The 12,148-nt window shown below is 43.2% G+C and overlaps 1 protein-coding gene across 3 annotated transcripts in view; it reads right to left on the bottom strand.

The window, feature by feature from the left end:
* The window catches only part of LOC118368440 (AT-rich interactive domain-containing protein 1B-like), a 236,493-nt gene extending 226,217 nt beyond the window's left edge, over positions 1-10,276 (bottom strand). For 2 of the 3 annotated variants that reach the window (XM_035752544.2, XM_035752543.2), the window contains exon 1: positions 8,659-10,275. In XM_035752544.2, coding sequence (XP_035608437.2) covers positions 8,659-9,915 — 1,257 coding nt within the window. In that variant the 5' untranslated portion in view covers positions 9,916-10,275. Of the gene's footprint in view, positions 1-8,658 lie in introns of all 3 variants that reach the window. The other variant, XM_035752541.2, reaches the window with a different exon arrangement.
* Between the last annotated feature and the right edge of the window lie 1,872 nt (positions 10,277-12,148).

Genomic DNA, 12,148 nt, shown 5'->3' with positions numbered 1-12,148 from the left:
GCATTTAAGAGCGGTTGAATGCCACAGAAGGAGTGTTGTATGGCATTGAAGCTCGTCTGGAGGTTTTTTAACACTGTGTCCAAAGAAGGGCCAGAAGTATACAGAATGGTGTCGTCTGCATAGAGGTGGATCAGAGATTCACCAGCAGCAAGAGATGTATACAGAGAAAAGAGTCGGCCCAAGAAGTGAACCCTGTGGCACCCCCATAGAGACCGCCAGAGGTCCGGACAACAGGCCCTCCGATTTGACACTTCTGAGAAGTAGTTGGTGAACCAGGCGAGGCAGTCATTTGAGAAACCAAGGCTGTTGAGTCTGCCGAGAAGAATGAGGTGATTGACAGAGTCGAAAGCCTTGGCCAGGTCGATGAAGACGGCTGCACAGTATTGTCTTTTATCAATGGCGGTTATGATATCACTTAGGATCTTGAGTGTGGCTGAGGTGCACCCATGACCCGCTCGGAAACCAGATTGCATAGCGGAGAAGGTATGGTGGGATTTGAAATGGTCGGTGATCTGTTTGTTAACTTGGCTTTCGAAGACTTTAGAAAGGCAGGGTAGGATAGATATAGGTCTGTAACAATTCTGGTCTAGAGTGTCTCCCCCTTTGAAGAGGGGGATGACCGTGGCAGCTTTCCAATCTTTAGGGATCTCAGACGATACTAAAGTGAGATTGAACAGGATAGTGATAGGGGTTGCAACAATTATGGTGAATAATTTTAGAAAGAGAGGGTCTAGATTGTCTAGCCCACCTGTTTTGTAGGGGTCCAGATTTTGCAGCTCTTTCAGAACATCAGCTGTCTGGATTTGGGTGAAGGAGAAATGGGGAAGGCTTTGGCAAGTTGCTGTGGGGGGTGCAGAGCTGTTGCCCGGGGTAGGGGTAGCCAGGTGGAAAGCAGCTGTAGAAAAATGCTTATTGAAATTCTCGATTATCGTAGATTCATCGGTGGTCACGGTGTTTCCTAGCCTCAGTGCAGTTGGGAGGAGGTGCTCTTATGCTCCATGGACTTTACAGTGTCCAATAACTTTTTTGAGTTTGTGCTACAGGATGCATATCCCAGTTTAGGTCACCTAACAGTACAAACTGAAGATAAATGGGGGGCAATTAATTCACATACGGTGTCCAGGTGGTGACTGAGGTGGGTCTATAACAAGCAGCAACAGTGAGAGACTTATTTCTGGAAAGGTGGATTTTTAAAAGTAGAAGCTCAAACTGTTTTGGCACAGACCTGGATAGCATGGCAGAACTCTGCAGGCTGTCTCTGCAGTAGATTGCAACTCCACCCCCTTTGGCAGTTCTAACTTGGCGGAAAATGTTGTAGTTGGGGACGGACATTTCAGAATTTTTGGTGGCGTTCCTAAGCCAGGATTCAGACCCGGCTAGGACATCAGGGTTGGCGGAGTGTGTTATTATAAAACAAACTGAGGGAGGAGGCTTCTGTGTTAATTAACAGGCTTCTATGTTAACATGCATCAAACCAAGGCTTTTAAGGTTACAGAAGTCAACAAAAGATAGCACCTGGGGAATAGGAGTGGAACTGGGGGCTACGGGGCCTTGGTTAACCTCTACATCACCAGAAGAGAACAGAGGAGGAGTAGGATAAGGGCTAAAGGCTATAAGAACTGGTTGTCTAGTGCGTTGGGGACAGAGAATAAAAGGAGCAGATTTGTGGGTGTGGTAGAAAAGATTCAGGGCATAATGTACAGACAATGGTATGGTAGGATGTGAGTACAGGGGAGGTAAACCTAGGCGTTGATTGACGATGAGAGAGGTTTCGTCTCTGGAGGCACAAGTTGAGGTCTCCACATGTGTGTGGGGTGGGACAAAAGAGCTAACTAAGGCATTTTGAGCGGGACTGAGGGCTCTACAGTGAAATAAAACAGTAAGAACTTGCCAAGACAGCAGTAGACAAGGCATATTTACATTGGAGAGGTATAAAGCAAACACAGGTGTTGATTAGGAGAGCTAAGACAACAACTTTTCATGTGTATTACACGATTTTCATCACAATGCATTTTGTGTGTATACCACACTTTTCTTTCTTCATAACGCATTTGTATACATTATACAAATTCCAATTTGTTGTGGCTAACTTTAGCTAGGCTCAGGGTTAGGGTCTTTGCTAGGTAAAGCCCCGCCTTATCTCAGCTCACTGGTCACCATAGCAGAACCAACCTGTAGCACGCGCTCCAGCAGGTATATTTCACTGGTCATCCCCAAAGCCAAATTCTCTTTGACCGCCTTTCCTTCCAGTTCTCTACTGCCAATGACTGGAACGAATTGCAAAAATCACTGAAGCTGGAGTCTTATATCTCCCTCACTAACTTTAAGCATCAGCTGTCAGAGCAGCTTACCGATCATTGCACCTGTACACAGCCCATCTGTAAATTAGCCCACCCAACTACCTCATCCCCATATCGTAATTTTTTTGCCTTTGCACAACAGTATCCCTACTTGCACATTCATCTTCTGCACACCTATCACTCCAGTGTTTAATTTCTAAATTGTAATTATTTTGCCACTATGGCCTATTTATTGCCTTACCTCCGTAATCTTACTACATTTGCACACACTGTATATAGACGTTTCTATTGTGTTATTGACTGTACGTTTGTTTATCCCATGTGTAACTCTGTGTTGTTGTTTGTGTCGCACTGCTTTGCTTTATCTTGACCAGGTCGCAGTTGTAAATGAGAACTTGTTCTCAACTGGCCTACCTGGTTAAATAAAGGTTAAATATATTTTTTTAAAGGGTTAGGGTTAGTTAACATGCTCGCTAAGTTGTTAAAGGTTTAGGAGTTTGGTTAAAGGGTTATGGTAGTTGCAAAGTAGCTCAAAAGTAGTAAGTAGTTGCAAAGTAGCTAATTAGCTAAATGTATGATGAGATTTGAACACACACTTTGTGTTGCTAGATGTTCACTTTATACACCCACCCATCCTCCCTGACCAACCTCTCTCTTATTGTTTCTGTCTTAAGTAACCTACTGTCTTTATCTGTAATTGAAATGCACTGTATGCAAAACAAATATTTTAAGCAATTAATGTCTATTTCACAATAATCTGTGATATTGGGTTGAATAAAGTTGCACCATATGTATGGTCCAAACAGCCAAAACCCAAACAAAAATAATACTGATTTAAATATATATATATATAATTAGGGAACTGCTCTGCTTCAAGTTATTTGTCGGCTAACCTTTGACTTTGTTCGTTGTAAGTGCATCACAGGCCCCAACAAAAAGCTACAATTATTTTATTAGCAGCAGTTGACGATATGTACAGTTGACGATATGACTGGTCAATTCTTTATGGCAAATCAGAATTAATTGGCATTTTAAGAAAACCACGTGCAGTCCTGGGATAACCTAGCTGCCAATTACGCTCCTGAGCATTGTGTTTTATCCTGCAAGATGAAAACCCAGGCCGTCTATCAGCCCCTTATCGGAAGCAACAGAGTACATGAACATTTCACTGTGTTGTGCCTAATCAGCCAGCGCTAGGCTGAGCTAAACTGGGCTAGGAGAGCCTGAGATGTAAACAAACCAGCATAAACAAAGCATGGGGAAGGAGTGAGCGCTGGAGTTGAGGCTGGCCTGGTATACTAGCGCTGACGAGGCTACTTCTGTCTGAAACCAACTGCGCTGTCACACAAACACACGCACACACCCAAACACTCACCCAATTAAATACAAAATAATGTGCACACAAGCCCAGACAGACAAGCAAGAAAATGAACATAAAGCCAGACATACAAGGACACACAATCGAACACACATAAACTACTGAAAATAAGTGAGTAAAAAAAAAGACAAAAAGGCATAACTAGACAGAGAATAAAATAAGCAATGTGTTAAATCAGTTAACACTGAAGCTAGAACAGTTTACTTTTATTAAAATAAAATAAAATAGTTTCTTTATTGACTAAGGTGTTCTGATTGACCAGCACCAGCCCTGTGTATCTGGACCACTGCCACTCTGTTCCTCTTCTCGTTTCCTCAAACAAATTGGCCAGAGTAATTGAAAATGCAGGACAATGCCATTTAAACGAGCGAACCGCTTCAACTAGGGCTCACCTTCCTGTAGTGTGTGTGTGTGTGTGTGTGTGTGTGTGTGTGTGTGTGTGTGTGTGTGTGTGTGTGTGTGTGTGTGTGTGTGTGTGTGTGTGTGTGTGTGTGTGTGTGTGTGTGTGTGTGTGTGTGTGTGTGTGTGTGTGTGTGTGTGTGCGTGTGTGCGTGTGTGCATGCGTGTGTCCCAGTCTGTTTGTTGGTGGCTGGCCAGAAAAGAGAGAGGGAAACAGGCTTGTAAATGAGGAAAGTGTTCTCCTCACACAGCGAGCTCCCGAAGAGAGGTAGTGTGGGGAAAATGAGCTTGAAAAAGAGAGATTCTGCCGACAGTTGATTTTGACGTGTTCAAACAAACACACACACAATTTGAGGTGCATAAACATAGATCATGGGCCAATTTGGAGGATCCACACTAGACTGGTCCTGACCCAAAAATCCTGTGGGTAAACTGAGGTACAGCTCACAGTCGATTACAAACCTGTTTTTCCACATGTATACAGTATCTTTGTTGATATGGAACGGCAAACATACAACCTCTTCTCTGGGGTTGAAATTAAATATATTATTATACACTGGGTGATTTGAGCCCTGAATACTGATTGGCTGACAGCTGTGGTATATCAAACCATATACCGTGGATATGACAAAGCATTTATTTCTACTGCTCTAAATAGGTTGGTAGTCAGTTTATAATAGCGATAAGGCATTTCGGGGCTTTGCGTTGCGTCGTGCCAAGAACAGCCCTTAGCCGTGGTATATTGGCCATATACCACACCCCATTGTGCCTTATTGCTTAATTATACTATTGTATGAAAATATAAACATTATAACCTGAGTTCAATTACAAGCAACCTGTGCATAACATACTGTACATTTTAATAATAATAAGATATATTTTTGAATTTAAATCCTCTAGAGATATCTTCTGCCTGTAAATGAATGTGTATGATCTTGTGTATTTTCCTGCACCCATTATCCAATCTTTAACCCACAGAGGTCTTAAAATAATAGGGACAAATATCATTACTAAAATGTATTTACCAATTACAATTTGAAAGGCGTTATTCTCTGAGGCTGAAGGAGAGGCTTATTATCTAAATGGCTGCACAGCTCGGCTATGGTATGTATCATATCACCTTCCAAGGGCTAACTATTATTATAGCCACGGCAGTTCATAATGTTTGGATGGCATGGAAAATTGTAATAAATACACCATACCACTATTCTGAAACCTGGCATAATCTTACAAATGACTTTGAATTATTTTCCTGTACAGTAATGTAAGACAAAATGTGCGGCATATTATGAACAATTGTGGAATGAAACCTACTGTGGCATGTGGTAATAAAGAGTATTACGAAATAGGCCTTCACATTTCCTAAATTATGACTGTACTAAAACTACTTCAGACAAAGAGTTTATGATCTGTTGAATGACATGTCTAAGATATAAAATATGGGCTACAATTACTATGGAATTACTAGGCCCACTACAATGATAACAGTAATCAAGATCCCCCATGCACACAGGTCTTCCTGGGAACTACAGAAATGTACCGTTTTGTTTGGAAGAGGGAGACCGACCGAGAGTAGGCTACACCTCCACTTTGCCCTGGGGTCAAATATCTGGGTCATATTCAGCAGAGCGCATCATTGAGAACAAAAATGCATTCACACATAATAACACAACCAGAGGCATACTGTTTGTATACCACTCTTCTTTATTCAATAGCTTAGAAGATAAGGCTGGGCGATATGACCTAAAAAAAATGTTTTGTACATTTTCTCTACATAAGCTTTGTTGCACAATTAAAGGTCAATACACTGCATTTCTAACAGTCAGGAAGAATCTGATAAATTATACCAAGGCTAAATATAAGCCTTAATAATAATTAAATGTTGGTATTTTACCCCCTTTTTCTCCCCAACTTTGTGATATCCAATTACGATCTTGTCTCATCGCTGCAACTCCCAAACGGGCTCAGGAGAGGCGAAGTTCGAGTCATGCGAAACATGACCCACCAAACCGCTCTTCTTAACACCCGCCCGCTTAACGCTGAAGCCCCAATGAGTCAGAGGAAACACTGTTCAACCGACGACCAGAAGTCAGCCTGCAGGCGGTCGGCCCGCCACTAGGAGTCGCTAGAGCGCGATGAGCCAAGTAAAGCACCCCCGGCCAAACCCTCCCCTACACTAACCTGGATGACACTGGGCCCTATGGGACTCCCGGGTTATGGCCGGTTGTGACACAGCCTGGGATCGAACCCTGGTCTGCAGTGACGCCTCAAGCACTACGATGCAGTGCCTTAGACCGCTGGAGCCACTCGGGAGGCATAATTTCATCATTTTGTTTAACCTACTTTTTTTGCAATAATCACTAATCTGGCTTTCAAGTCTGTCTATGAAAATGCCCTTTTTGTTACAAAGTTAACACAATGCACATCCACTAATAATGGCCAACTTGTTGTAGCAGGCATTATAGAAATTTAATACAGGTCTCAAACAATCTCTCAAGCACAAGCTCACGTGCTAGTGAATAGCCAGCTGATATTTATATTTCAAGTCCAGCCATCGTGGATCTATTTGCTTGCTAACAAGGTAGAACAGTTGAACTGTTATGAACACACCCTTCTGTCTGTCTCCAACTGTTTGAGCAACATAACTTGTTCACTTTGTTTAGATATTGAAATCAAGTGGCCTTCCTGGATAGGATGATGCTTATTTCTCAGCATGAGAACGAGTTGCCAATTCCTTATATAAATGCATATTTTTATACTGATTGCACATGTATAAAACACAGACTAACTCAGTTAGCACAAAACAGTCTGTGAATATTGTTTTGCGCTCCCCTCTTGACGGCAGAGAGAATAATTACTCCCCCCTTTTTATTTGTTTTTACACTGCTGTGCGCCTCGCTGTTTCTTATCTATAGTCACTTTACCTCGACCTACATGTAATATTATCCCAATTACCTCGACTAACCTGTACCTCCACACATTGACTCGGTACCAATACCCCCTGTATATAACCTCGTTATAACCTGTGTGGCTAAAATGCTGCTAGTGGTATGTGGTACAGCAATGCAGCACACAACAGAAACTGAGCATTCCTTTTCCACAACATGTTCATTCATACAGTACTCTAGTTTTCGTAGGTTCTGCTCTGTTCTACATTTTGGGAGTTGAGACATAAAAGGGTATCATTAGAAAGGTTAAGTTCTCCTCTATTACGGTACAATAATGTCTCTGTGTTTCGGTGTCCATTTGACCCATTCTGTCAGACCAAACCTAAAATGGAGATGGGGAGTTTAAACTGCTTGTTGTCAGAAACTAAGAAGTTATCTCTCCATCTTTATTGTAAGTGGCAGGGGGCTTGGTGTCTGTGTGCAAATGGGAAGGTGCACAGTGCACACAGCACAGAAGGAGACCAAAAAGACAGAATGCTCATAAGAACAAACAAAAATAAAAACCTAATTTGGAACATCGCGCTAAAACATAAAATCGAGTTAATCGAATTCATTCGATATATCGCCCAGCCCCATTAGAAGACGACGTTCTATCTGTAGGCATAGTTGTGAATGGTCCATCCCGCTCTCACCATGCCCCGGGTCGCGCACCTGAACAGAGGGTTCAGCTCGATTTACATTAGCAGCGCTCAACACACAGTTGGGAGATGGAGCGCCAATCAGATGGCAGATTTGATGTCAACTCAGAGGCAGCCGTCTGGAGAGTATTACAGCCACTTTACCTCCAATTCAAATTCCAAACCTTGCGATGGAGACCAATAGCGCAAGGCGGACAGCGTGGTACACAGACACGTCTCGCCTTTGATAGTCATAGCAGCTATTCTATTTGTGCAAACATCGATTAATAATTAAAAGGCATTTTGAAGATAGCAATATGACATTATTGTAATGCAAACCAATATGAATTAATAAAGTCTATAATTCGACGAGAGCCTATACAGCGCGTCCTTCCAGAGGGCGTTTTGCAACGTGTCTCCAACCACGTCAGCAAGAGAGCGAATCTCCAACGCCATTAATTGTTTTTCATTTAAAAAATAATATCTTACACAAATAAAGCTCTTCAATTCAAAAGGCTGTGGTAAAGAATAAACACATAGTGTAAGCAAATGCATTGCATCGATTTTAACCAAATAAATATTAATAATGATCATTTTACTCCGTTTTACGCGCCTTTACGCGCAAAATGATATTTAGTTCCCAAGCCTATATTTACGCTTCATGGACTAATAAATTAATTGTGTAAAATAGATGTTATGAATGTCAATGTATTGCATACATACGTGACTGACAGGCTATTGTTTTTCTCGCAAGAGTGACCTTGAGCAGATCTGAAACCAGACAGTATTCTCTTCTACAATTACTTTACCTGTAGATGAATATTAGAAGTGCAATATTCACCAGCACACAGCATATTTATTTGAAGTCGGGAGAGACAAGTTATTACAGTGCAATAATACATGTAACCTAGGCCTAGTGCATTTCAACAACTCTGCCAGACAGCTCATGCCAGGTTTGACACAGAGTGCCTCTCAAGTTAATGAGCTACAGCTGAGTTTGTAAAACTAGTACTCACCTGTGGTCTGCTGATACCTTGCCCTCCGTTTCCAGGACTCATGGACGGGTGATTTCTCTGTTGCCCTGGCCAGCCATGGGTTGTGGAGCCATACTGAGAAGTCATGTCTTTGCCTAAGCCGATGGCAGCTTGTTGTTGTGCAGAGGGACTGTTATAGTCTTGATGATAGCCACTGCCATAACCTCGCATCATTGGACTTGGAGACGTCAGCAGTTGGTTTAGAGTTGGGGTGGCTCCCGAGGGATGCTGAGTATGTCCTGGGAATCTCTGAAAGCCCCCAACACTTCCACCAGAACCGGAGGAAGCAGCTCCCATAGCAGCCTTGACATGGCTAGCTGGAGTGTTGCTGCCAGGGCCAATCAGCATGTTACTGCCCTGTCTGGACGGGGCCATCATACCGTAGCCCGCTCCACCGTAGCCCTGCCGGTAGCCAGGGTAGTGGTTGTACTGGCTGTTGTGGTATCCTTCGTGGGAGTTGTGCAATGGGTCCATGTTGTTGGGTCCCGAGGAGTGCATCATCCCCATTCCAGTGTTTTGTCCGCCATGTTGATCATAGCAGGCCCCTACTCTGGAAGTGCCATAGTAGTTATTAAACTCTGAAATAGCGCTGTTCCCTCCTGCGCTCTGGGGCTGGCTGCTGATATCGGTCGTTGGTCCCAAGTTGGCATGTTCATACCTGGCACCCATTCGCTCCCCTGGTTTACAGGTATGATCCCCTTCACCTTTACTCAGCATCTGCTGCTCTGTCTGGCTAGCCAAAACACCTCTCTTCCCTCCGTGGTGCTGATTCTCACTCTCTCCCATTGTCGCTTGGCTGTTGTTGATGTTGTTACTTTGTATCTGGCGCTGCTGATGCTGAGGAAACGGGTTAAATTGTGACTGCTGTTGCGGCGGCGTGAGGTGCTGAGGGGGATCTCCACTCACATTGTTCTGTTTGTGGTTTGCTATCAAACCCGTCTCCATTCCCTCCAGAGAGGTCGTCGAATTTGACGATGTTATGTTATTTCCACTCTCCTTCTCCCGTGTGTCAGAATTGTTATTCGGAGAAGTTGAATTGACCATGTTGAGCTCGTTTTGGTGGTGATGGTCTACATTATTCATTGTGTTAGTCCCATCTCCAGCTCCAAGCATTGCTCCAGATCTCGATATAGTTCCTCCTCCCGATTTCCCCGAATGTATCTCTTGACCCAAACTGCCAGACAATTTATTTTTCTTATTGTTAGTTGTCGTCGGTGCTGATGCCACTTGCGCAGCCATTGTCACTTAAACATTTCAGACAGGGACACAGACCCACGAGAAGAACACTCTCACACACAAAAAAAAACAGACTGAGGAAAAAGTCAAGCAGGTAAAAAAATCTTCAATTGAAAAACGAAGCTCTGTTCTAGCGCTGTAATGCTCGTAATAATCCGCGGTGAAATGAGTCGCTGACAGCCGCGGCTGTGGCGCTGTCAGTGAGGCATCATGCTGAAAGTTTGTTGTCCAGGTTTAAATGAAACTTTTTTCCTCCAACCCGGATATGGGTAAGTGCATGTCTCCCGGAGCCCTTCTGGCCCAGCATGGCATGAGAGAGAGTAGGCTCCACCAGCTATTATCCCCCTCCAGGGTCCAACGCGCATCACAAGAAAAACCCGGACTGGAGTTTCCTATGTTATCCATCGAAGGAAAGTCACTATTATTTTGCAATAGACAAATGTTGAATTATAGCATGGTATCGAGAGGAAATATTTATATTGAAAAGAGGAATAGCCAACATAATATACCACGTTTAATTTTATACCAATATTATGTTGGAACGTAGGCCAGGGCTACCTCTCAGAGTGGCTTGTGTCCTCTAAAGATGGGCAGCTCCATTTTAAATTCATGCCAAAATTCCAGATCTGGGTTTGAGTGTTGCCTGCTCTACTCCGCTCTGCACTCCCTCGGCTCAATCCAGTTTCTGCAGCTCTGAAAGACAGACACGCAACCACAGACGCTGCTGAGCGCAATAATGTTGCCATCAGAATAAGTACGTAATCACACGCTGTAACTGCCCTAGTCGAGATGTGAAATGTAACCACACACATTTGAATCCTCTTCAGCCGTTATGAGCACATTGCCTTGTATCCTCTTGATGTTGAATAGGCTCCAGAATTTAAACGCGAGTGACGTCACTGCCCTTGCTTATTATGTCCCTTTATTTTCCCTTTGTCTGTTCTCTCAGCTTGTTTCGTTTTGGGTGAAATGTATACATTGATCTAACGATTTCACGCATAAAGGGTCACACCGGACAGAGCACGGGGATTCAGAACAGAGTAACTACCAGTGGATTATCTGATGTAAGCCTCTTTTTGTATTTTATTGGAAAACAGAATTCACCATAGTAAGTACTACGTAACAGACTTCATTTACCATTTGTGCTACAATATAATTGCATAAATTACTCCCTGGTAGTTCCCTACAATAATGACGGGGCCTATGTAATTAATGTAACATTTGGCCAAATATAGTAAAAACATTGGATGCGAGAGTCCTTTTGGGTTTGCATAGGTAGAGGGAGAGCAGCTCACTTGACGGAGATTACTAACAGCGGAAACGCTGTATTAAATTGATATGGAGACGGTTCATTACAGAAGTAGGATGATGATGATAGCAATAATGGCGAAGATTGATGCTGATGAGGATGACAGTGAAAATGGTGAAGATGATGCTGATGATGATGATGACGGCACCCAATCGAGGAACACGTTTCTCGTAAACGTACATTATATCCCATGTCATAGCAAGCTTTTGGATGTGACATTTGGACCTGACTGCTCTGAGTGAATGAGACTCCTCTCGCTCACTGTCATCTGCAGCTCCCATCGACAGTAGGGACCTAGAAAGACCCCTGGTGGAGACAGTGTGTATGCACAAGTAGACCAGACATGAAAAAGAACATTGAAGTGAACCTGATGTTATAGTTAAGAAATAAGGCATGAGGGAGTTTGGTATATGGTCAATATACCACGGCTAAGGGCTGTTCTTATGCATAACGCAGTGCCTGGTTACAACCCTTAGCTGTGGTATGTTGGCCATTTACCACAAACTCCCGAATTGCCTTATCGCTATTATAAACTAGTTACCAACGTAATTAAAACAGTAAGCAAGTAGCGGTGGTATGCGGTCTGATATACCATTGCTTTCAGCCAATCAGCATTCATGGCTCCAGCGGCCCGGTTTAAAACACTCGTTGGAAAGCAGAAAAGTGAAAGCAAAATACATCAATAGAGTCTCTTCCCCATTAGTCTTGATGGGTCCATATGGTAAAGAGTAACAGAGATTAGATCATGATAGTAAAGTACACAGTCCTGACACTATCTAGCGTTTAGAACTGCCTGCCTGCCCAGACATCACAGCATCAAGAGCAGATGGCAGAGAAGGAACAGCTTGATCAGGTGACTCTAGGACACCCTGGGTAGAGTTCACCTTTACGTTGGTGTGTAGTTTCTGTGTGTGTGTGTGTGTGTGT

Source organism: Oncorhynchus keta, chromosome 35 (assembly GCF_023373465.1).
Source record: "Oncorhynchus keta strain PuntledgeMale-10-30-2019 chromosome 35, Oket_V2, whole genome shotgun sequence".
Lineage (NCBI taxonomy): Eukaryota > Metazoa > Chordata > Actinopteri > Salmoniformes > Salmonidae > Oncorhynchus > Oncorhynchus keta.
The sequence above is the reverse complement of the archived record's forward strand: the minus strand, read 5'-3'. Positions and strand labels throughout refer to the sequence as shown.